At 49.4% G+C, this 26,313-nt stretch overlaps 1 protein-coding gene across 1 annotated transcript in view; it reads right to left on the bottom strand.

Moving 5' to 3' along the window:
* LOC146797629 (uncharacterized) overlaps positions 1 to 26,313 on the bottom strand; it is a 100,449-nt gene that overhangs the window by 29,928 nt on the left and 44,208 nt on the right. Inside the window, exons 3-4 of the mRNA XM_085627578.1 lie at positions 21,071 to 21,139; positions 6,237 to 6,290 (exon numbers count right to left, since the gene is read on the bottom strand). Of these exons, the coding sequence (XP_085483704.1) occupies positions 6,237 to 6,290; positions 21,071 to 21,139 (123 nt within the window). The remainder of the gene's footprint in view (positions 1 to 6,236; positions 6,291 to 21,070; positions 21,140 to 26,313) is intronic.

The following is a 26,313-nucleotide window of genomic DNA, read 5'->3' as shown; positions in this document are numbered from 1 at the left end:
GGAGGATCGATTTCCATCTGTCGATATCTTTATGTAGCCTGAGCAAGGGGGGGTACAGGTTATGGGCATAGCGGAGGGAGGAGTCCAGGGAGAGATAGATTCCCAGATATGTAAATCCATCTTTGCATATTTGTATAGGACAGTCCCGCGGTGGGACCGGCGGCTCCCCTGCCACTACAAACAAGAGGGACTTGCTCCAGTTTATGGAGTAACTGGAGTATCTACCAAAGATTGTGAGGATATCTAAGACCACAATCAGGGATCGCCTCGGGTAGATTAAATAAAGGAGGATATCGTCAGCAGAAAGGGAGATACGGTCCTCCCATTCCGATGACCAGCGCATGCCCCGAATCATCGGGTCTTTGCGTACCCAAGCCGCCAAGGGTTCCAGTGCCAAGGCAAACAAAAGAGGGGATAGGGGGCATCCCTGCCGGGTCCCTCTTCCCAGCACAAAGGTGGCCGATTTTTTATTGTTGACCACAACCTGGGCCAGGGGTTTAGAATATAATAGCTGCACCCATTGTATATATTTCGGGCCAAATCCCATTTTCTCCAACACCGCCCACAAATATGTCCATTCAACGGTGTCAAAGGCCATTGCTGCATCTAAGGAGAATATGAATGTCGGCTCCAGGAGAGAGGCCGCTCTGCTCAATACACCGTGCACCCTGCGCAAGTTAAGTGCAGTATTGCGATGCGGGATAAAACCGGACTGATCCGGATGAACTAGGGTCTCAACCACCATTAAAAGCCGGTTGGCCAAGAGTTTGGCCAGAATCTTGTGTTCCACGTTTAATAGGGAAATCGGTCTATATGATTTGCAATCAGTTTTGGGTTTCCCCTCCTTATGGATAGTCACAATAGTGGCCGTCCTTTGGTCTAGAGGTAGGAACCCCGTGTCTCTAGAGTCCTCATATATAGCATTTAGGTGCGGGCCAATCTGTCTGGTTTTAAGTTTGTAAAGTTTGATCGGCAACCCATTAGGGCTAGAGGCCTTGCCCGATGTAAGGGACCTGATCGCTGCTGCTATTTCATCGTTAGACAAGTTACTCTCCATGAACTCCTGGTCGTCCACTGACAATCTGGGCAGTACTATGTCCGCCAGCATTTGATGGGAATCTTCTTTAGAATAAGGAGCGACCGAAGAGTAGATTGTATCAAAATGGGTGGCAAACAAATCAACTATGTCTTGCGGGTCCGTAATGGATCTACCGCCTTGCTCGTGGAGTTCCAGCACTAGTCTGCCTGCCCAATCCTTTTTATCCAGCCACGCTAGTAGTTTCCCTGCTTTATCACCCACCTCATACAGCCGCCCCTGCACCGCTCTCCCCACGGCCTTAGCCTGGTCAGTCGCCAGTGCTCAATAGTCCTGCTGCTTGAGTTTAAGAAGGTGGGGTTTCTCGGATGTGACATCTGATTCTAGGTCTAGTTTTAACTGCATGACTTCCACCTCAATGGCCTCCATCTCCCTCCGGCGCTCTTTCTTTTTCCCAGAAATCAAAGACAGGGCCTGGCCCCGAATTACCGTCTTGAAGGCCTCCCATAGCGTCTGTGGAGATTCCACAGTGTTCTCATTCTCAATGAAGTAGTTGTCCATAGCTACCAGGAGTTCCCTACGGATGTGAGGATCCCGAAGATATCACGGGTTAATGGGGGCTACCCGTCACACCTGTTTGTAGTCAAAAGCCACATGTAGCCAGACCGGCGAATGATCAGAGATGCCCCTGGCAAGATGTTTGATTTCCCGAACATGGGCAATTTGAGATGCGGTAATCAAAAAATAGTCGATCTGTGAAAGACTCCCGTGTGCCCTGGAATGGAAGGTGTACTGTAGAGTGTCAGAGCTAATGGCCCGCCAACCGTCTGCCAGGCCCATAGCCTCAAGGAAATCGGGTAGCCAACTAGATGAGCAAGCAATTTCACGCGAAGGGTGACGATCTAATGTGCCTGAAACCACTGAGTTTAAGTCTCCCCCCAACAGCAACAGACCCTTCAGTATGTTCAGTAGTAATGTTCCGAGGTCCCTGAACGTGACGGCTTGGAGGCCCGGAGGCATGTAAACTGATAGAAGTGTAATTGGATGCCCCTCCCAGATGCCCGAGATCCCAGCATAACGCCACCTGTCGTCTGTCCAGGTTTCCTGCACTACAAGGGGGAAGGACTTCTTCATCAGTATGCCTACCCCTCGGGAGCTTGTGGTGAATCCTGCGTGGGTCAACAGCACGTAACCCCCCCCCGTGGAGTGCTTTACAAGTATTACCAATCAGATGAGTTTCCTGAAGAAGGATAACGTCGGGGGCCTGGCGCTTTATGAATTGAAGGACCACACTATGTTTTATCTTGTCCCCCAACCCATTGACATTCCAATTTAACAATTTAATCCCTCAGTCCCAACATGTTTCCATAATAAGTTATGAAAATCTCCATACCAGGTGCGGACCTTGCAGTGCCTGTGTCTACTTCCCCCTCTAATGTTGCAATAGAAGTTGCTGATGTGATAAATGCCACATGAAATACAACAAAACTCCCCCTCCCAACAACCCCCCACCCTGCTGCCCTGCACTCTGGGCCTAGAACTGCCCATCGAAAACTTGCAGAGTGCCTGTCGCCCCAGAAAAGGTTCAAGAGGGAAAAAAGAAGAGAAAAAGAGGGGGGATGAAAGCACTCCGTTTGCCGACCCCAAAAAGGTCAATTATACACCCAAATGAAAGCAAATACCACAGGTCCAATTGAGTCCACGAACCACAGCAACACAAAACTAGAAACCCCCCTCCCAGGCCCACCCCCTCACAGGCCCCAGTTACTCAGTCCGAAGTCCGCTGCCAAGCTGGTCCCTGCGTCAGGCCGGTCGACCGTCCACACTGCCACCGCCGTCATGGTCGACTGGACTCCTCACTTTGCGGCGTTCGAGCCATTCTGCCGCAGCATCTGGATGTTCGAAAAACCACGCTCTCCCCTCCGCCTCAATCCGAAGGCGTGCCAGGAACAACATGGAATATTTCAAGCCCCGCTCTCTGAGGTCATGTTTGACCGATAGGAATGACCTTCGCTGCCGTTGTACCCTCTGCGTGAAATCGGGAAAAACGGAAATGACTGCATTTTCATACCTGAGGGGTGCACCCGCCCTAGAATTTTGAAGGATAACGTCTCTGTCACAATAGTTCAAAACCCTAGCCAGCATGGGCCGCGGGGGAGCGCCCGACTTGGGATGGCCGCCCGGGACCCTGTGGGCGCGTTCAATAACAAAAAACTTACTGAGGCCTTTGGGCTGTAAATGCTTCAAAATAAGGTCTTCGACAAAGAGATCAGGGGATTGCCCCTCTGATTTTTCTGGAACCCCAAGGATGCGGAGATTGTTGCGTTGCAGGGGTCCCTCGTAATCGTCCAGCTTAAGGTCAGTGAGCTTGCGGATGTCCTGAAGGTCTCGGACCTCCCCCTGAAGCTGGGCAACATCGCCTACCAGACCAGCAGTGGTAAGTTCTACTTGCCTGACCTTCTCATTCAGTTTTGCCATGTCAGCCCTGATGAGATTAACGTCGATCGCCACTGACTCCAGGGAGGTCTTAACACCAGTGATAGCGTCCATTATGTCCTTCAATGAGATTTCCTGTTCCTCATCGTTCCAGCCCCCTGAGTTTGCATCTCTGGACAACCGGGGCTGTTGAGCATCTTTAGGGACAGTGTACTGGTCCAGTTTATTGGATTGCGTAGTCTTCAGCCCACGGGTCCCTGCAACCTTACTGTGCTCCATTACGTCACTGGTGTGTCCACTGCTAGCCTGTCCGAGGACACCCAAGCCGGGCAACCCCCCCGTCAAAGATGGCTGAGAACTGGCTGGATGGTTAGACTGCTGACGTGCCCCCGCGACTGTTCAGTGGGCCCCCTCTAGGTCTGTTTACCGCTGGTGAAAGTGCCGTCCCCGCACTGGTTGCGAAGGCGGTGGGGGCACCAGGGGCTGCCCCTACCCCCACAAGTCCCTTATATCAGCAATAGTTCTGTGTCGGGGTGAGGGCCTTCTCACCCCCGTCGCAGTCGGCCCTTCCACTCCACTGATAGCGCCTCGGGGTTTCTGCTGCCCCGCCTCCACCCCCTCAAAAATCTTGGGGCACAGCAGGGCACTATGCTGGAGCAGACGGAAGTCCCTAGGAGGCTACGGTAAGCGATTGCAGCCGCTGATGACCGCCTGCAGCGAGGGGGGGAGAGCAGGGAACAACGAGGCTGGAGGACGCAATGGCGTCTGCTGATTACCTTCAGCTGCCAAACAAACACCAGTCACCGATCTCCTCACTCCGTCCGGGGCCTCATTGTGCTGTCGGTACTCACAGCCGGGCTGGGTGAGCCTCAATTCACCTTTGCTCGTACACACCTCCACTCTAGGCGGCGGCGCACCCAGGCGCGGCGCCACCGTGGGAACACGCCAGAGCGTCTGGCACTCGTCCCCGGCCCCACGCTTCACTGTGGGACCTGGCGTGAGTGCTGAGGGAAGGCCTCGCTATTACAGCGGTTGTAGCGTCGGTCTCCGGGGTCGGAGACGGACCGGAGTTGGCAGGGTTCGTGTCCGCAAGCGGTCCGATACACCGGACAGCTGTCTGACGGGTCGGATTTTAGTCCAGGATGGACGAAAGAACGGGGCCGGTTGCTGAGCTACGCTCTACGCGGCCATCTTGCCTCGATGCCTGGCCATGCCCCCGAGTCTGTGGTTCTTTGAATAAAGGTTAAATGTATTAGTATTTCATCCCTAATCTAAAATACTACTAGATCTTTCGACAAAGTACATTTACTTAGGAGACAGAGATGGTAAGAATACTGGTGTAAAGGTTCTCTGAGGTAAATCAAAATTGATGACCAGCAGATATTTGCTATCTCATTGAATGTATGAATGTATATGGGCCTAAATGAGTGTTGTGTGTATGTATGTATAGAGCTAGTAAACTCCGCTGCATCAGATGCACTGGAGAAATCACCCACATTCAAAGAGAAAATTGATCCCCCCAGTTTCTGCTTGCCAAACACAGAAGAAGGACATCCATCAGAGATCCCCCGGTGGCTGGGAACAAGTAACTCTATCGATGGAAAGATGATTCCTCCGACCACCTCCTTTGAAGAATGCCATGAGAAGATGGATAAATGGTTTGGAAATCTCTTGGCCTTGGGTCGTTCTGCCCAAACATGCCTGAAACATACGGCCTGCCATCAACACAAGGAGGAGACTCAGAATCAGTCCAGACCTCTGCAAGCTCTACGTGGCAAGCCCTCCTGAATATGATGCAGGCAGTTGCAGTGGCAATGAACCATCAATCAGATAAAATGGATATCCAAGTTAACCTGCTTAACACCTTGGCGGTCTTTGTTGTGGGAATAGACAATAAGTTGAAACACCTAACTAGCTCATAGTACGAGCTCAGGCCACAATCAATCTAGTAGAAACAATCTTCTGCTCCTGTTTCCCAGTCTTAGACAAGCTGACCACATTACCCACAATAATATTCAGCGTCATCGAGGAAGTTAAACTGACTAGTCTCAAATTGGACTCAAGTAGGGTTCATGACCGGTTGTGACCCCACAGTGAACCAGAAAGAAGTATGCATGGGTGTGAAAAGTTGCAATAAAACATGTATCACTGCTGAGGTTTTTAAATCAGAGAACAAAGAAGACTTCCAAACTGTCAGCAATCATCCAGCAAGCACAGTGCTCTTTACTCAGATTGAATCTCCATATAAAGAAGAAGCTAGAAAGTCTTACTCCCCTTCAGCACAAAAATCACACACCAGGAAACAGTAGTGACTAGGGTATCATCTGCCTCAGGCAGCCCACCCCCAGAGACCACCCCAATTGAGTATGTGGGAGAGAAAGTGACTGTGCAAGGACAGAAATAAACTTGTGATTCCAGCTCTGGCACAGAACACAAGGAGTCTATATCCAATCTTTGCAAAAGAGAACATAAAGGAGCCCAACCCCAGAAATGAGGAGAAGCAGGTTCACACCAAAGACTTTAATTTGGAAAATGTAATTGATATTTGCAAGCTGAATGCGCAACAGGAGACGGATCCTCATTCAATTAAACATGGGGCTTAAGCGAATCCTCACCAGTGGTGCCGCGGCCACAGCAAGTGAAATATCAAAACGTGGGCTTAAGTGAGCCTCACACTTTCGAATGAAACATCTGGCCACGCTTGAAAGAAGATTACTCACCTTCATTTTGAACATTGTGCTACCCAAAAAGTTAAAGCACTCACCTGAGACATCATTCTAGACTCAGAAGCGGAATCCATCATTTTACTATATTGTGCCTGAAAAAAAAGAAGAGGAAAATATATATTGTGATGAGAAATAAGGAATCAGATGTGACGGATTAAAGTTTGTCAACATTGCTTATGATTCAGATATTTTCATGTGATGTTACCCTCCTTCTCTATAATCCCACACCAGCAGAGGGGGGATTAATAACGATGCACACTCAACAGATCACCATTTTCTGGAAGTAAATTTTTGTACTCATTACCTCAACTCTTCTTCAAAAACAAATAAATAAATATGGTTCTTCTGCCAGAGAAATCAAATCAAATCCCAGGCAGAAAAGGATCCATATAAAAATTACATGGCTATATACAGGGCAATGAGCTGCATCATCTACCATTTTACCCACTCTATGGAGTGAAGGTATGTCCTCTCCTACCTGCTATGCCAGCACCCAGTACAAGAGGCATTTATGTGTTTGAGATTGATAGTTGCCAGTCTGATCCATACATCTGAAACCTGACTGATCGATTGTTATGAACTCTTCAAATTGGCTGTTTTGTACAAAAAATGTTGTCCTTTCTAAATTACCAGAAGGCTGTTATTATTTTACAAAACAGCTTGACTCAAGTGAGGATAGAGTTAAACAGTGACCACTGTGTAAAAATTACATAAGTCGGGGGAACCAAAAGTTTTTTTAGGAGCTTGCTGCTGATGCTACCACTTGCCAAGGCTGCCTAGTCTTGATTCCACCGAATACCTATTAATTTCACACCATACAATTTACTGTCTTTTTATCTCTGGTTCTTTATTATCCCTTTTTTTTCTCCCTTTGCACCTCTTTCCTACAAATATCTTCCTCAGTCCTTCTCCTTTTTCTGTATTTCCCTCTCTAGCTCCTGGTCAAAGTCTGATGATGAAAAATAAGTCGCAGTCCTCAAATTGGATGCAAGACCCGGGAACAATCTGCACTGGCGAGAGGAAGCCCGGTGCGGGGGAAAGCGGAGACACTGCCAGTCTTGCAGCACCGGCTGCACCTGAACCTGTGCATCCATGTACTAGCAAAGGAGCAGTGTCCCGTAGGGCCCCTTGGGGTCCACAGCAACCTGAGGGGGAACTGTGTAAGTTCTGGTCCCCCCCCTCCCTGTGTGGGTATCTCATTAGAGGCATTTGGACCTATGTTCTGCATTCAGCCGTGCGGGAAGGAATCCTTGACGGAGATCACGCTGGCCCTTCTCTTCACCTCATGGCCGGGCTCGGTGTAATAGACAAGCAGGCATGCCGATAGCATATGGGGCCAACGAAGTCCAGGGATGCTGTGCTTGAGGCCCACTGGGGAAGGAGCATAGATATTTGGCCACCCCTGTACTGTCCCTAAAGGCAACATATTGTTTAACTGCTTGCAGTAGGCATGCAGGGGTTCCTACAGCCTACGTTCCGGGCCTGATTTAAAGGGGGTGATCTAGGTTAGACCTCCAACCTAACTACTGCATTTTCTTTATGCTCTAATGTTGTGCTTCACTTGTGATACTAAGTGTTTGTGGTCAGATGTGCTTTATGTATGATACAAAGAACTAAGGTGCAAGTTATTAGTATTTACTTCAGTGTACTAAACGCGGGGTTTGGCAACTGCCTGGTTAGCAAAGTGATTTATAACCTGTTATGCCTATGTTCATTGCCTAGTGTCAAAGTAATTTATGTGATTGCGGTCTAATGTGTTTTACCTATAATACAAAGGATATTTTTATATAACCTTGTGCGGAGTCTCTTTTTGTTGGGTGCCTAGTGTGTCAACTGGAGTGTGTGTGTTGTGCAAACACTTTAGACATTGCCTCTGTGTTAGACGGACCGGGAGGGTCGGCCGAGGACAAGGGGAGAGGTCTCCGGGGAGAGCCGTCTCCAGCGATCGTACAGATGAATAACTTCCCCCCCACAGATATACACCACACAAGGATAAGATTTAGCGTTCTTTATAGGTGATTTCTTTAAGGTACGATGAAATGGTACAAGGAGGTCTGGACTCAGGGGTCCCCTCGATTCGAGTCTCTTGGTTTGGGGAAAGGGGGTAGCGGGACAGTCTGGTTACCAGTCTGGTAGCTGAGATGGTATGGTGGATAGCTCACAATCCTCGAGCTCGGTGTTCTAGCTTGGACGGGCCGCGGCAGCGCCAGCAGGTCCCGGTGAAGATGGTCGTTACACGGTCCGCGGCAGCGCCAGCAGGTCCCGGTGAAGATGGTCGTTACACGGTCCGCGGCAGCGCCAGCAGGTCCCAATGAAGGTGGTCGTTACAACGGTCCGCGGCAGCGCCAGCAGGTCCCGACGAGGATGGATGTTGCAGAAGGCCGCGGCAGCGCCAGCAGGCAGGACGATAGTTCACAAGGCAGGGCTACGGCAGCGCCAGTAGTCCGTCAAGGATGAGTTCTCTCGGTGTCTCTCGACTCCAGGATACAACTGCCTTCCTGCTCTGGAGCTGCCCTAGTTATAGGTCTGGCGCCCTTTGATGTCCGGACCCTCGCACTTGGAGGTCGGGGGGTCCGGGATGAGGGAGTCCAGACACCCAGCAGGGGGTGGAGCCAGCGCCTGGGGGAGCTGGAGGGTGATCGGCACCTGGCGGGGGAGAGCCCTCGACGCTTCTTTCTCCCATTGACCTGCCAAGTGGTCCGTTCACCTCCTGGGTGGATGGTGGTGCCGGGATGTCGGGGCCGGCCAGGCCCAGGGTTAGGGTCGGGCTGAGGCCGCGCGGCCTCGTGGCGCAGTGTCCAAGATGGCGGCTGATCCGGCCGGGGGAGCCGGTAGTGGTTCGGCCCCATGATACATGGATATCCGGGGGCAGGAGTTCCGTTGGGAGACGGGGTGCGGGATGCCCTTGGGGGTAACACCTGGGAGTCCGGGGTTTGGGCCCTGTCGTGCGGGGAGGGAGCAAGCCCTTCATGTGGCCTGTCCAACATGCGTCCCCCCCAGCTGAAGGCGGGAAGAGTCACCCATCCTCTTGGGGACTCTCCTCGTCGAGGCGGAAAAAGCGTGACAGGCCATCTGCGTTGGCGTGGTCTTGGCCCGGTCGATGTTCCACAGTGAAGTCCATTCCCTGCAGGGAGATGGACCAGCGCAATAGTTTTGGGTTTTCCCCCCGCATCTGCATTAGCCACTGCAGGGGTCGATGATCGGTTTGCACCCGGAAGTGGGTACCGAAGAGATAGGGCCGGAGCTTTTTGAGGGCCCACACCACTGCGAAGGCCTCCCTCTCGATTGTGCTCCAGCGCTGTTCTCGGGCCAGGAGGCGTCTGCTGATGAAGGCCACCGGCTGGTCAAGACCCTCGGGGTTCAGCTGGGAAAGAACCGCCCCGATGCCGTGGTCGGAGGCGTCCGTTTGTACAATGAATTCCCGACTGTAATCGGGGGCCTGGAGCACAGGGGCGGTGCACAGGGCGGCCTTCAGCTTCTCGAAGGCCGCTTGACAGTCGGGGGTCCAGTTAATCTTCTTCGGGTGTTTTTTGGACGTGAGACCCGTGAGGGGCCCTACAATGCTGCCATAGTCCCTCACGAACCGCTGGTAGTAGCCGGTGAGTCCCAAGAAGGCCCAGACCTCGGTCTGCGTGACGGGGGGTTGCCAGGACTGGATGGCAGCAATTTTGAGTTGCAGAGGGGCCACCAGACCACTTCCCACCTGGTGTCCGAGGTAGGTCACGGACCCTTGACCAATTTGGCACTTGCCGGCCTTAATCGTGAGGCCGGCCCGCTGGAGGGCCTGCAGGACCTCTTGGAGGTGGTGGAGGTGGTCCTACCAGTGGCGGCTGTACACAGCGATATCGTCCAGGTAGGCGGCGCTGAACTCTTCGAGCCCCGCCAAGACCTGGTTCACTAGACGTTGAAAAGTAGCTGGGGCATTCTTCATGCCGAAGGGCATGACCTTGAAGTGGTAGTGGCCATCGGGGGTAGAAAAGGCGGACCGTTCCTGGGCCCGGGGTGTGAGACCGATCTGCCAGTAGCCCGCTGTCAGGTCGAAGATGCTGAGGTAGCGGGCGGCCCCCAGGCGGTCGATCAATTCATCCGCTCGGGGGATAGGATGAGCGTCGGTCCGGGTGACAGCGTTCAAGCCCCGATAGTCGACGCAGAATCGGAGTTCAGGAGTGGTGCCGGGGGCAGCGGCTTTGGGGACCAGCACGACCGGGCTGGCCCAGGGGCTGTCCGAGGGTTCGATGACCCCGAGCGTGAGCATCTTGGATACTTCCTCTTGGAGGCAGGCCCGCACCCGATCTGGTACGCGGTAGGCCCGGTGCCGGATAGGGGGACTGTCCCCGGTGTCCACGTCGTGCAAGCACCAAGGGGTGATCCCTGGGGTGAGGGAAAACAGTGTAGCAAACTGCAGCAGGAGGTCCCGGCAGCCCTGGCGTTGCTCTGGGGTGAGGGCATCAGAGAGCCGGACCCCGTCCACGGAACCGTCTTTCTCCTGGGTCTTCAGGAGATCAGGGAGGGGCTCGGAGTCTTCTTCCGCCCCACTGTCTGTAGCCATCAGGAGGCTGAGTTCCGAGCGCACAAAGTGGGGTTTGAGTCTGTTGGTGTGGAGGACCCGGAGGGGGTTCCGGGGGGACTCCATGTCGATGAGGTAGGTGACGGGGCTCTTGCGTTTGACCACTTTGAAGGGCCCCGTCCACTTATCTTGAAAGGCACATGGTTCGGTGGGGGACATCACCCACACTTGTTGACCAGGTTCGAATTCGACGGAGGAGGCATTCTGATCGTACCATTTTTTCATGTCCTCCTGACTGGCCTCGAGGTTCGCTTTTGCCATTTCCCTGAAGCGCCGGGTCTGATTGCGTAGTGCCAGGAGGTACTTGAAGACGTCTGGGGGGGTCTTTAGGGGGGCCATCTCCCAACCTTCTTTGACTAGGCTGAGGGGCCCTCGCACAGGGTGCCCGTACAGGAGTTCGAAAGGGCTAAAGCCGAGGGACTTCTGGGGAACTTCTCGATAGGCGAAGAGGAGGCACGGGAGTAGTACATCCCACTGGCGACGGAGGGGCTCTTCCAATCCCCCAATCATTCCCTTGAGTGTGCGGTTGAATCGCTCAACTAGTCCGTTCCCTTGAGGGTGATAGGGGGTCGTGAATCGGTAGGTGACCCCGCACTGTTGCCAGAGGGACTTCATATATTTCGAGATAAAGTTTGTGCCTCGGTCGCTGACGACTTCTCGGGGGAAGCCCACCCGGGAGAAGATCCCCATTAGGGCCCGGCCGACCACCGGAGCTGTTACAGTTCGCAGGGGCACAGCCTCGGGGTAGCGGGTGGCGTGGTCCACCAGTACTAGGATGAACCGATGTCCTTGTGCTGTGCGGGGGTCCAGGGGCCCCACAATGTCTATTCCTACCCTCTCGAACGGGGTGGTGACCACTGGGAAGGGTTGCAGAGGGGCTTTGAGCTTACGGCCGCTCTTCCCGCTGGCCTGGCACGTGGGGCAGGACCGGCAGTGGTTGAGGACGTCGTTCCGCATCTTCGGCCAGAAAAAGTGGGTCACCAGGCGACTGTAGGTTTTGTCCTGGCCCAGGTGTCCAGCCAGGGGAACATCGTGGGCCAAAGTTAGTAGGAAGTCTCTGAAACGGAGGGGCACCACCAGCACTCGACTGGCCCCTAACTCCGCGATTCTTTGTTCACTGTATAGCAGGTCGTTATCCCAATAGACCCAATGGGTTCCGGTGGAGTCCCCTGCGCTCTGGGCGCTGGCTTGCTGGCGGAGTCCCTCGAGGGAGGGGCAGGTCTTCTGTTCCTGGCGGAACTGTTCCTGGGTGGGCCCCCCTTCTTGACGCCATTGAGCCAGGCCGGGAAGGTCCTGGGGCTGGGTGACCCCTTCGGGCGTTGGCTCTGGGGGGTCGGTATAGCCGTTGTCCTCTACTGGAGCGACCCGGGGAGGAGGTGCTGGCCATTCTGGTTCTTCTGGTCGGGGGACGGCACGGGCGGCCATGGACCGGGTGGTTACGCAGGCCCAGTCCGGGAGGCCCAGCATCCCCAGGTGCTCTCTTCTTTCGACGGCAGCCCACGGGGAACTCTCAAGGTCATTCCCCAGGAGACAGTCCACGGGGGCATCATCCCGGACCGTCACCTTCAACATGCCGGAGACCCCTCCCCATTCGAAGGGGACGCAGGCCATCCGACACAGACTTTCGGAATTGTCGGCTGAGCGGACGGGGCAGAGAATGTTCGGCAGGATCTGCTCTGGTTTCACCAGGTGACAGCGGACGGCCGTCACACTGGCCCCTGTGTCACGTAGGGCTTCGGCCCGGCGCCCATTAATGTTCACCCACTGGCCATATTTCCGGGTGTTGGCGGGTAGGGGAGCCAGCGGGACCATGTCTTTTCCCCCTAGGCACGCTAGAACCATGGCGGCCGGTTCCCACTCTTGTTGTGCCTGCTCATATTCTTCCTGTTCCTCGGAGATTTGTTCTCCCCCCAGGGCGGCGGCAGCTACCTGGCGGGGCTTTGGCGTTTGGTTCTGCGGGCAGCTCGGGTCATTGGCGTAGTGGCCGACTCGCTGGCATCGGTGACACGTGACGTTGGCTCAGAACCCCGGGCGCATCGGGGGGTTGCCCCGGCCGGCCGGGGGCGGGGTGCTGGCCGCGGGAGTGGCCGGGATGGTGTCTCTCCCTCGCCCCTGGCCTCCTCCTCCTCCTCGGGGACGGTGCTGACCTTGGTGGTTTTGGTTTTGCTCGTGTGGCCCTCTCCGGCCCACTCGGGTGCTTTCCCACCGGTCAGCTTCGGCGGCGAGTTGCCGTGGGTCAGTCAATTTACTGTCGAGGAGGTGCTGCCTGAGCTCGACGAAGCAGTTGTTAGACAGGTGCTCCCACACCATAAGATTAAAGAGTTGCTCGTAGGTCGTTACGTGGCTTCCCTTGATCCAACCCTCGAAGGCTCGGCTGAAATAGTTGACGTATTCCACCCAAGTTGTACCCGGGATCCGGGTGCAGTCTCGGAACCTCTGGCGGTACATTTCGGGTGTGAGCCCATATCGGGTGAGGAGGGCAGCCTTCATGTGGTCATAGGATGACATCTGATGATCTGGGAGCTGTAGTAGGGCATCGCGGCCTTCGTTGACGAACCTCCCCCATAGGCCGGCTCCCCAGTCACTCCGATCGATCCGGTGGGAGGTCATGGCGATCTCGTAGGCTTTGAACCACTGTTGTATGTCGTCCTCTCGGACATACTCTCGGACAACATCCTTGGGGATGTGGACTTTCTTCTCGGTTGCTCCCGGGGTGTGCGGTCGCTCAGGCACCCCCGGTTCTTTATTCTGTTTCCGAAGTTCTATTTCCGCCAGTTTGCGCTCGTGTTCGAATGTTAGTCTTTTTTCTTCGAGCTCTCTCTGCCTCTGTTTTTCTTCCCGTTCTTCTCGGAGCCGCAGATGTTCTAGATTTAGTTTTTGCTCGGCTAACTTTAGTTCACCGTCCATCTTGAGTCGTGCCATTTCCAACTCATGTAATCTGGTTCTTTCTCTTTCTTGGATCTCTCCCTGCGAGAGGCCCGTTCCTCGCTCCTCGGGAGCTGTGGCGTTCCCCTCTGGTGCTACACCGTTTTGGTCGGGGGATCCAGCGACCCCGGTTTCCGCCCACGACTCAAGGGCGTGCTTCAAATCGTCTTTGGTACTCAGGCCGGTGGTAGCAATGCCTAGTTCCATGCAGAATTGTTTAAGTTCGCGATGGCTATACTCTTCCAATTTATCCATCTGGAATTTCTCGGTGGAACCGCTCTCTTTGGTTGACATCGTGGTTTTGTCATGGGGTGAGCTACTCTCTGTACGATTACGCGTTGATTCGGATCGCGCCGCTGGCCACCAATGTTAGACGGACCGGGAGGGTCGGCCGAGGACAAGGGGAGAGGTCTCCGGGGAGAGCCGTCTCCAGCGATCGTACAGATGAATAACTTCCCCCCCACAGATATACACCACACAAGGATAAGATTTAGCGTTCTTTATAGGTGATTTCTTTAAGGTACGATGAAATGGTACAAGGAGGTCTGGACTCAGGGGTCCCCTCGATTCGAGTCTCTTGGTTTGGGGAAAGGGGGTAGCGGGACAGTCTGGTTACCAGTCTGGTAGCTGAGATGGTATGGTGGATAGCTCACAATCCTCGAGCTCGGTGTTCTAGCTTGGACGGGCCGCGGCAGCGCCAGCAGGTCCCGGTGAAGATGGTCGTTACACGGTCCGCGGCAGCGCCAGCAGGTCCCGGTGAAGATGGTCGTTACACGGTCCGCGGCAGCGCCAGCAGGTCCCGATGAAGGTGGTCGTTACAACGGTCCGCGGCAGCGCCAGCAGGTCCCGACGAGGATGGATGTTGCAGAAGGCCGCGGCAGCGCCAGCAGGCAGGACGATAGTTCACAAGGCAGGGCTACGGCAGCGCCAGTAGTCCGTCAAGGATGAGTTCTCTCGGTGTCTCTCGACTCCAGGATACAACTGCCTTCCTGCTCTGGAGCTGCCCTAGTTATAGGTCTGGCGCCCTTTGATGTCCGGAGCCTCGCACTTGGAGGTCGGGGGGTCCGGGATGAGGGAGTCCAGACACCCAGCAGGGGGTGGAGCCAGCGCCTGGGGGAGCTGGAGGGTGATCGGCACCTGGCGGGGGAGAGCCCTCGACGCTTCTTTCTCCCATTGACCTGCCAAGTGGTCCGTTCACCTCCTGGGTGGATGGTGGTGCCGGGATGTCGGGGCCGGCCAGGCCCAGGGTTAGGGTCGGGCTGAGGCCGCGCGGCCTCGTGGCGCAGTGTCCAAGATGGCGGCTGATCCGGCCGGGGGAGCCGGTAGTGGTTCGGGCCCATGATACATGGATGTCCGGGGGCAGGAGTTCCGTTGGGAGACGGGGTGCGGGTTGCCCTTGGGGGTAACACCTGGGAGTCCGGGGTTTGGGCCCTGTCGTGCGGGGAGGGAGCAAGCCCTTCATGTGGCCTGTCCAACACTCTGGGATAAGCCTGACTGCTGTGCCAAGCTACCAAGGGGGTGAGCAGGGGTTATCGTGTGTGTGTAACTCCGTTACCCTGGCAGGAGTGGTGGGTTCTGCCTGGCTTAGGTGCTTACCCTAGCCAACCAGAAACCCCATTTCTAATACCAACCTTTAGGGATTACATGCCGGTTCCGACTGGCCAACGGGTTCCTTGAGCCCGTCGGAAGCCAGACGGAATGACCGTCTGGTTTCAATTCCAACTGCCGTATTCTGTGACATCAACATCATAGAATATATAGCAAGACTCCAGAAAAAAATGAATGCTGAGGAATTTCTGATGTATATAAAAAAATCATGATAAAAAAGCTTTCCTAGAAACATTAGTTACTAATGATGTTAACGTCTTGGGCTACAAAGCATTTAATAGCATTTGTAAGACACGTTAATCATGTAGAACAAGTGGCATTTTATTACTTGTTGTAAAAAAAATCTCTGGTAAATATAAACAAAATAGATATAAAATCATCTGTGTGTATAGTGATTAAACTATTTCCAGAAAAAGAAAGAATAGTTGACAACCCATGAAGAATATAATAGTAAAAGCTATTTTTGAAAAATGGCATGCCATACCAGTAACATAAGGGTAAACTAATTGGGACAAACATAATTATGAAAAATTGGGGAAGCTTGATCTGTTGGGTGGGGAATCGTAACGCCAATATTGATCTTCCCCCAATAAGGATTTCTGGGAAGTGGAAAAGGATATCAGATAGATCATACCGATTCTACGCACTTGCAATCTTGGAAAAATAACAACAGCTCATTTTATATAACTGGACATAAAGAATCTAGATGAAAGGTTCAAAAAGCACCACCCAGCAAATACAAGGGTTCATGGAAGTCACCTTAATTTATATTCAGGGAATAGTTCCTCTTTTATTAATCTGTTTAAGTCATTAAAGGTAAGGAAGTGACCAATATCCCCCCGAATAATGTTTTCCACTTTAAAAAGGTAACTGATGATCATGATAGAAAAAACAGTGAGTCGAAATGAGTGATGAATCTGAACATATTCAAAAATATGATTACAAATAAACATTTAGGAGTAAGAATAAATGATTTGCAGCATGAATTGGAGAGCCATGGACATAATTTGAAAACGTTTACCAACTTACTTAAAAACTACAAAATACATATATATTTGGCTTGCCAGGCAAAATAAATAATTCCAATAGTTTGTTCAAATTCAAAGTAATATAGAAGGGGAGAGATTATGGAGCAAGAATATAGGGCACCATACTCTGGTCAAAAATAATAGAAGTGATCAGAATCAGCAAGCAAATCCTAAAAAATGTATCAGAAATAAAAAAAGAACTGAGCAAATCAAAAAGTGGTGATATTACTTAATGCAATTGATAACCATGAAACGTTCTGGAAATTAGTGTAAAGAGAGCTTGCTGAAACATCAATTGATATAAATGAGAGTTTTGTACCATTTACAGAACCAATGTGGGCCAATTACACCGCAGACCTTTAGAAATACCAAGGAGATGATCAGGGTAATGAATTGAATTATAATGAAGCACTGGGTATGCACATCACAGAGGCAGAAAGCTATGCTATCATAAGGAATTCAAATGCCATGGACCCTGAGGGATTTTCGAGTACTCATGTAAAAGCAGCTCCAACCCGGTGGGCACATTTACTATTGATCGCATTCAAAAGTGTACTAAAAATTAGAAAGATTCCTGACCACTGTAAGAGCCAACTGTGACAGGAATATAACCTTTCAACTTTGTCAATGCTTATTTTGCTTTGTCACTGTTTTTGCAAAGCTTTATTGTTGGAGAAGCTGTGAACCCTCATCAAACAAAAAAAATCACTAGCTGAAAGCAAAACATGTTTTTGTCTCAAACACCATACATTGTCCTAGTAGTCTTTGACACTTAAGGCAACTATAATGTGTGCAGATGTGCTCCTTGTGAAAGGGTAAAATACAGTCACTCATAGTAAAGTCAGTCAATGGCTGCTGTTGGCTGACCCCTTGCCCCATGCTGTATGGTGTAGTGGGGGAGGGAGAAAAATGTGAATGATACAATAACAGACCAATGGATGAAGAGGGCTGGCTGAAAGGCCCTATAAGTTTGTATATTATACATATAAGTTTAGTAAAATGAAAAGGTATTGGCTAACATGACTTAAACAAGACAATGATAAAATACGAACAAATATTTACCACTATTAATATTATATCTTATGGGGAAAATATTTCCATGTATGCTGCTGATTGAACTCTTAGAATGATCTAATAACAACAATGTTGTCTCATCCTTTCAAACAGGATTTAAGGATGCTAATTTCACAACACACAGCGGTATGTTGTTAGCATTGTTATTCAGCCAAGTGCTCATTCTAGAAATGATCCCTCTACACCGTGGCTCTATAGACTTTTCTAAGGCATTTGACCTCGTTTCCGGCCTACATTAAGGTCAAGATTTGTCATTATGGGCGCATCAAAGAGTCAGTATACCTTGTAGCTGACACTTTGGCAGTTATTACATTAATGTGAGCCAGAGAGAATATAAAAAAATATAACGCCAGACCGAGTAAGAGAAGGCTGCGTGCTATCACTGTATTTATTTCATATTTTTATAAGTGCTTTCGTTACAACATTGAACTCTGCATTATCAAATGCTCTACATCTAGGAAAGTTTGAAGTTCAGGCAATATTTTATGCAGCTGATGTTCTCATTATGGACCACTCTGCAGTTGGGCTACAACAATCATTGCCACGCTTTGAGGATTACGCTGGAAAAAAAGGCACCCAGCAGTCAATGCTAAAATAAGTAAAGTTTAACCTTTGTGAAATTTAAAAGGTCATGGAATATCAATGATCAAAAATTGAGAAGCTTAAAGAAATACGTGTTCTTAATTTTGATAACTGGTTAACATAGACAGCACTACTTAAGAAAAGTCCAATAGCAATGTAGCCAATGGCCTGAAGATATTCGCTTGAAAATATGGCGAAGGAACATTCACACCACTGACTGATTGCACAGGTAACCACATTATCATTATATGGGACCCCAATTTCTTTCCCACAGCCTTAAAAATGATAGACAAGGCAGAAGCCGTTTTGTGGCATAAGATCTTGAGCTCATAAATAGATTTACTGATGATAGTAATATATCTGGATATTAAAATATGTCAATTTAAAGTAGAATTATTTAATTAGTCATATATGGGTATGTCAACCTATTACGTTCAGTCACCCATTCAATTTCATTACTGGACGAAATAACAAACAAACACATCAGTGGAATATAGTTAGTATAATGGGGAATGTAAACTGTGGATTGGTAAGTTTTGTCATCGAGGCACACTAGCAGACAAAATAATATCAACCAATGTCATAAAAGTATTCATCAAGAAACCGGTGATACAGAGTATTTAAGTCTGAAGACACTCAAAACTGCAAGTCTAACACAAGGGATTAATGATAACTTCAAGTAAACTAAGCAACACAAGACTTTGATGCTGGCACGATTTGATCAATTCCCAACATTTGAGGTGAAGAATAGATGGCTGAGAATTGCTAGAGAAAGAATAAGCTGCTGATTGTGCAAGGCTAATATAAAAAAAAAAATGCACATTATGCTTTACGCCCTGATTACGAGTCTGGTGGGCAGTGGGGGCACGGCGGTGGTGGCCTATTAGGGCTTTGGCCGTTGGACCACCATTGCACCGATGGTGGTCCGGCGGCGGTCCTGGAGGGGGGAGGTGGCAAGCCGCCCACTCCTGGACTGCCAAAACTCATAATCACACCCTTAGTGTAAATGAATGACAGTGGTACATGATCAATACCTTAGACCAAGCTCATCAGATTATGATAAAAAGAATGAAAATGTATTGGCCGGACCGCCATCAGTGCAGTGGTGGTCCAACGGCGGTCTTGGAGAGGCGAGGTGGCAAGCCGCCCACTCCAGGACTGTCAAAACTCATAATCACAACCTTAGTGTAAAGGAATGACAGTGGTACATGATCAATACCTTAGACCAAGCTCATCTGATTATGATAAAAAGAATGAAAATGAAAATGAAATGATGGATTTTTTTTATGAATGTGCATGTACATCTTTAGCATTTTGCTCCATTAATTTATTTCAAGTTTATAAGGTCTGTGTTAAACTGAAATATTCTTATTAATAAAACAAAACAAAGGAACACCCTGAGCAGTTGAACACTGATGACAGGTGGCAAGTGTCTCATAAAAGTGACTCAGTTAGGTGGAAAAAGCCACAGGGGTAAACAAGAAAACCTCCTTGGTAATCTGACACCAATGGAAATACTTGATTGGATATGGAGATCTATGTTGCAGGATAAATACACCAACTCCTTCTGGCCTCAGGAAGAGAGAAGAACCAGGCCAAGGCATTAGTTATCTCTGCAAAGTTCTTAATACATTAACAATAAAAGTTTCTAAATTCAAGGAAACTTTAAATCTATTTGACATTAGTAGTTGAAGGCCATTCCAAAATAGCCAAAATCATCTTTGGATCTATGAAAAGACCAGCAGCATTTAATATGAATCCAACATTCTCATGTTGGCAATAAACTAACTTATCCTTGGTCTCCATTTTCAAGATTAAGACATCAAAGCTCTCCCAGCGCCAATAGCTACAGATGCCCATTGACGAAAATGAGTCACATAAGTCAGAACACCCATTCCACTTTTCTGACTATCACACAAAGCTTCTTCAGGTCGAAATCAGGATGCTCAAACATCTTCGAGAACACAAGCAAAAAGGTATCATATATTTCCAAACAAGCATCTGAATTTGTTACTAGAGGTATAGCCCAATTCAGACAAAGTTCATTAAGATTTCCAATAAGGTATCCCACATTTATTCTAACTTGATTAAACTTCACAGGATCCCCAGAGAAATGACGGTGCTGCAAGGTTCTTACAGGATGACATAGAAATAAAAAAACAAGTTTTGTTTTAACAAAATAATTCCCAAGGTGTTATTGGTATAAATCTTCTGCTAGGAGGGATGAGAGGGATCTACAGTGTGAGCAAAACCTATGGAGTCGTGGGCATCAGAGTCTGTCATGGACTGAATAAGGGGAAGGTCTGTTCACTTTCCTTCCTGATTGTCAGGGAAAATGGTGACTCCTCTCAGTAGCCACGGTGTCACCCTGCACAGTATAACACACAAGAAAAGGGTAGGGCATAATCTAAAGAAAGTCTCTGTTAGCAGGAAAAAGCTAGAAAGGTAAAGGATATCCTTGACTAACTGATTGTAATTGACTAGAGACGAAGATTTATGTTGTATTAGACAAGCCAGACACGAAGCCCCCCTGACATCAGAAAAAGTGAACAGGCAGGCCAAGGGAAATCCATAAAATAAATCCAAATATAAGCAAAATGCAAAAATCAAGTACAAAATTAGAGAACAAGTGAGAGATGAATGCAATGAAAAATAGGGATCAAATGCATTGCGGTGCATCTTCCGCTCATGATTGCCTTCTTTATATGTGATTCAATCAGGAACTGATATCACAGGAAGAGTATAACTTCATCTTGGATTGGAAACATCTAGTTGAGTTCTCTGGATAAACCATGTCTTGGGATTGGCAGTACATAGGCATGACCACGCCTCTTCCTTCTGGTTGATGGAGTTGGCTAAACATGTGAAGACGACCGAGTTTGATATCTTTTGGCTGCCGCATTAACATTACATGCCATAGCATACCATGAAATTCCATAACATTGCATAACATAATATAAAGAATACATATTCAATATCTTAGCATACACATAACTATAAACAATAACTTAGGATAATATAACCATGGAAAGAACTGTCATTGTCTCAAGAGTTTACTCATAAAGGTATAGCTCTATCGAAAGAGTACCTGGTGTTTTCCGGGGAGGTTCATGCGTTGTAACAGGGTCCTAAAAAGGTAAAAATGCAAGAGCTCTTCCTTTGAAAGCAAAAAGAAAGGAAATGTTAGCTTATCTTTTTTTAAAATGCATTAGGAAATTAAGTATCGACACCAGTGATAAAATCAACCTCACATAACTAGATTTATGTTTCACATTGTAGGAATCCACATTAAAAAACGGAAAATTAACAGTAAGAAAGGGCCTCAGCCTTTGTTATGAATAAATATATTTTAAAGACATATTCAAAATAGTTTCTTACATTGAGAAAACGGAGATTTAGGTTGTGTACACCTTTGGATGCTAAGAAGGTATCCTTTCAACGACAATACTCCACCAATATTTTCATCAGTAAATCACCAAATGCTTGTACTGTACCGTGACTAAACGTATAAATGTGAACATGCTGTCCTTTCAGTGACTGCTGTACTATCATGTTGTCTTTGGGGTCACCATGCCTGGTAGGAGTCTATCTTTACTAATCCTCCACAGGCCATCGTGGTTATCTTTTCATGCTAAGATGATAACATTACCCAACCCAAACTGCCACACCCATTGTTCAATCAGCTCCTAAACATTCTGATATGTGGAAATCTCCCAACATCTGCTGTCGTCCTGTCATCTAGTTTACCACCACAAAAAGCAATGCTCCCATTGAAATGCATTGCATGCTCCTACAAGTCAGTGATAGTTGCTCAGAGAATGCGGCATCATTAGGAGGACAAAGTTCCTATGGGCAAGTGCAAAAAGTCACCACGCCCTTAAAAAAAGAAAAGAAAACAGAGTGTGAAAAAATTCCTAGATTGGAAACCCACTCAGGAGACTGGAAGACCACTCTTTGTCCTCTGTTGCCCTCACACACCCTGAGGGGTGTCATGCTTCATCATCGGGCGGTTGCTCCTCGTAGGGCCGGCGCTGCAATTCCCTACGGGCCCCCCGAAGGGTCACTTTGACGGAGATCTTTTAAGGACCGCCGGATGGTGCATGTGGGTGTGTGGGGAGTGGGTTATTGATGGAGGGTAATTCAAGTGCGTGCTAGTTGGTGAAAAAAATATATATAAAAAAGGGTCATCATGCAGCGAGATTTATTAGATGTACCCTTAGCAGGCTTTGGACTGCTAAAAAGTTATAACCCTAGATGAAAAATTAGCTCCAGGTCAATATCCATTACAGGCAGTCGCATGGATGGGGCAGGTACACTGGTGTGACCATCTGGGCTGAAATCCCATTAACGTACGGGTGGTCCATGCGCCTAGCCGATGGAGTATTTGTGTCCGACCAGTTAGATATTGACCTGGAGCTAATTTTTCATCATTGATCTGTGACCACACTGAGGAGCACAGTTTGTTGCCCAGATTGATATTAAGGATATTGACCTGGAGCTAATTTTTCATCATTGATATGTGACCACACTGAGGAGCACAGTTTGTTGCCCAGATTGATATTAAGGGTATTTTATTATGTTTCACCAACTCTCACGTGCACTTAATTTTAACAATTTGGTCCTGATGAAGCGCCACCGACCTCTTATAGGCGAAAGAGGCGCGAAACATGTTGACCTATGACCCATGACCCCTGGGCATAGCGTGCCTCTAGGGTTATAACTTTTTAGTAGTCCAAAGCCTGCTAAGGGTACATCTAATAAATCTCGCTGCATGATGACCCTTTTTTATATATATTTTTTTCACCAACTAACACGCACTTGAATTACCCTCCATCAATAACCCACTCCCCACACACCCACATGCACCATCCGGCGGTCCTTAAAAGATCTCCGTCAAAGTGACCCTTCGGGGGGCCCGTAGGGAATTGCAGCGCCGGCCCTACGAGGAGCAACCGCCCGATTATGAAGCATGACACCCCTCGGGGTGTGTGAGGGCAACAGAGGACAAAGAGTGGTCTTCCAGTCTCCTGAGTGGGTTTCCAATCTAGGAATTCTTTCACACTCTGTTTTCTTTTCTTTTTTTAAGGGGGTGGTGACTTTTTGCACCTGCCCATAGGAACTTTGTCCTCCTGATGCTAGATATCGAATTTAGGGAGCATGGACACTGGACCTTTATAGCTCCCATATCCCCCCTCTTTTTTGTGATATATAATGCGCCATCATTCCCAGGCCGACTCCAATCGAGGTGCAGTCAGTTGATGTGATGATTGTTCTCTGACCCAAATACTGCTATGCCTTCAGCTACAGCAAGGATCAAAGGGTCAAATTACTAAAAGACTGGTCACAAAAAAGAGGTTGCACATTGTGCAGAGTTTTTACAGTCTTTCATTTTGCGATGCCACATATGTACTAAAAGGTCACACTGAAAAATCTCCTGTTGTAGGACATCCCTGAGTGACCGCCCTAATGAATATTAATTAGGCAGGCCACTATGTGAGACTCCATGTCATTGGCTACCAAGACAGGGGGAGTGGTCTGTAAGAAGCAGCAGAGCATGACTCCTGTGTTTGTATTCCCAAGTGGAAAGTTTTGTTATAGGAACCGATGGTGTTTAAAAAACACATAAATGTTTCCCAGTTGGAAACACACTGCGGGGAGCAGGCGGTGGCCCTCTTGACCTCTGCTTGCTCCCCCAGAGGTTGCCTGACATGATTCCCAAAAGAGAAGCTTTTGAAAGGGAAAACTTCCCCTAAGTCAATGAGTTACCACCTCCTTGGAAGAGTTTGCTACTGTTCAATGGTTTGCGACTGCGACAACTGGTAAATACCAAAATAAATTGCAATTAGGAGGGAACACCCTTTTCACATCCTTTGCTGCTTGCAACTCAGTATGGGGGCAATAAACCCACTTTGCAAGACTGAAATGCTGTTTTGACTTGCAAAATGGGTGTAGTAATATTAAAAAGCCATTTTGTGGTTGCAAACTCTGTAATTGTACACATAGGCGGCTCCCCTGACACTCACAGGGAGCTTAGCCGGGCACCACACGGCACCACAGAGCCGAAATTGCTTTTAAAAACGTTACTTTTGATGTTGGTTTGGAAAATTTGTTTTAATTTTTAAATTTACTCCTTGTCACACCGCCTGGTCATATTAGCTGGTGGGGGCATTTTCGAGCCGTTTCTGGGCTCTGAATGACCTCCGGTAACCTAAGTCTAAACCGGAAGGTCCCGCCATCTTGGATTGGGAAGAGGGTGAACACAGGACCTCGTGCTATAAATTAAGGCAAGAGCCTCGGGCGCAGCCTGTACACATAGGCGGCTCCCCTGACACTCACAGGGAGCTTAGCCGGGCACCACACGGCACCACAGAGCCGAAATTGCTTTTAAAAACGTTATTTTTGATGTTGGTTTGGAAAATTTGTTTTAATTTTTAAATTTACTCCTTGTCACACCGCCTGGTCATATTAGCTGGTGGGGGCATTTTCGAGCCGTTTCTGGGCTCTGAATGACCTCCGGTAACCTAAGTCTAAACCGGAAGGTCCCGCCATCTTGGATTGGGAAGAGGGCTTTTTGCGCTCTAGTGTGAGGGCGAACACAGGACCTCGCGCCTCATAAATGGCCGCACTCACTCGTCCGCGCAGCGGGCGGGCGCAGCGGGCGCGCCGATGGCGCGCCGGAGGCGCGCCAGAGGCAAGCCCGTCTGGGCCCGTCCGGGCCCGTACGGACCTAGGGCCAGACATGCTGCCCAAAACAAAGCGAGGGCCTCTCACATACTCGCAAGAACAACTTATGTCTCTCTGCCCCAAAGCCTCCTGCCTCTGTCCGAGGGGATTGAGGTTGGATGTGCTCTTCAAAGCCTGTGCTCTATGTACTACGGAAAGTAAAGAGGCCCAGAATGCTCCCCCCCCTAGGGAACCACTTCGACTAGCCCTCCTGAACTGTAGATCTTTACCTAGGCACTCCTTACACATCCACCATCTGATTTTGGATCACAAGCTTGATGTGCTATTTTTGTCGGAAACGTGGACATCTGACAGTTCGGATTTTGACATGGCGAACGCTCTTCCCCCCGGATTTTGTATCTTTTGCTTGCACAGACCGCGAGGCAGAGGGGGCGGGCTGGCCATTATATATAGAGATATTTTGACATGTAGGGCCGCTGAAGGGTCTATCCTGGATGCGGAAAGTTGTAGCTTTAAGATTCAATTGTCCCCCAACGACTCACTGTCGGGGTTGCTGATTTACCGGCCTCCGGGCAACATCAAGCAGTTCGCGAACTCTCTGCTTGAAGAGGCCCCATTGCTAATAGCGTCGGCACCCAACTTTCTCCTGCTTGGAGATTTAAACCTACATTTCGATTCAGCGGAGGATAAAGCTGCAAACGACCTTAGATCTGAACTTGGGCTGGGGAACATCACCCTCCATAATCAGGAGCCCACCCACGTCAAGGGCCATTTATTGGATACGGTGTTTTCTAATCTTCCCCGTCTTTCCATGTCACCGTCCTTGCCTCTCCCTTGGACGGATCACTTCCTGATCCCCTTTCAACTGGGTTTTGTTACAGCTCCCCCATCTCTCCCGGCAGCCACAGCACAAGTACCAGTAAGGGCATGGTCGAAACTCCCGGTCGGCGATCTTACACGCAAGCTGACACATACCATCCCGGTGCTTAATAGGGATCCTATAGAGGCAGATGAGGCTTTCTGCGAATGGCTCAGCACAGCTTTAGACGCGGTACTTCCCCTGAAAATAGCCAACAGGAAGACGGGGGGCCCCAAATCCTTATGGTTCACCCCAGAGCTGGGTCTTCTGAGAAAAATTTGTAAAAAGAAAGAACGTGACTGGCGGAAAAACTGGGCAGGAAACTCCAAAGAAGAGTACAGGGCAGCCATGAGAACTTATAAAGTGGCGCGCAATGCCACCAAAGCGGCCTACCTTGAAAATAGGATAAAATCATCAACCAATTCTTCAAGGGAAACCTATAAAATTCTCAAAGAGCTGCTCAAAGTTCCAGTATCTCCAGAACCCTCAGAGGGGAGTACGGACCGCTGTAACCTTCTGGCCCAGTACTTTGACCAGAAAATTCAAAACATCATAGCCGGCCTCCCCGTGTCCCGTCAGAGCCTGCCCTTGGGGGAGAGCCGTCTGGCCACTGATAGAGCCGTGCTGGACAAGTTTGCCCCGATCACCAGGGAAGCTTTCTGTAAAGAGTTGGCCGCGCAAAAAAGTGGCTCTCCGACGGATCCCATGCCTATGTACATCCTAAAGCAGTTTATGGATGTCATAGCGGGACCGGCAGTAGATCTACTCAATGCTTCCTTTGCCGCCGC

This window comes from Triturus cristatus, chromosome 9 (assembly GCF_964204655.1).
Source record: "Triturus cristatus chromosome 9, aTriCri1.1, whole genome shotgun sequence".
In the NCBI taxonomy this organism is placed as follows: Eukaryota; Metazoa; Chordata; class Amphibia; order Caudata; family Salamandridae; genus Triturus; species Triturus cristatus.
This window is presented reverse-complemented; position numbering and strand designations above follow the sequence as displayed.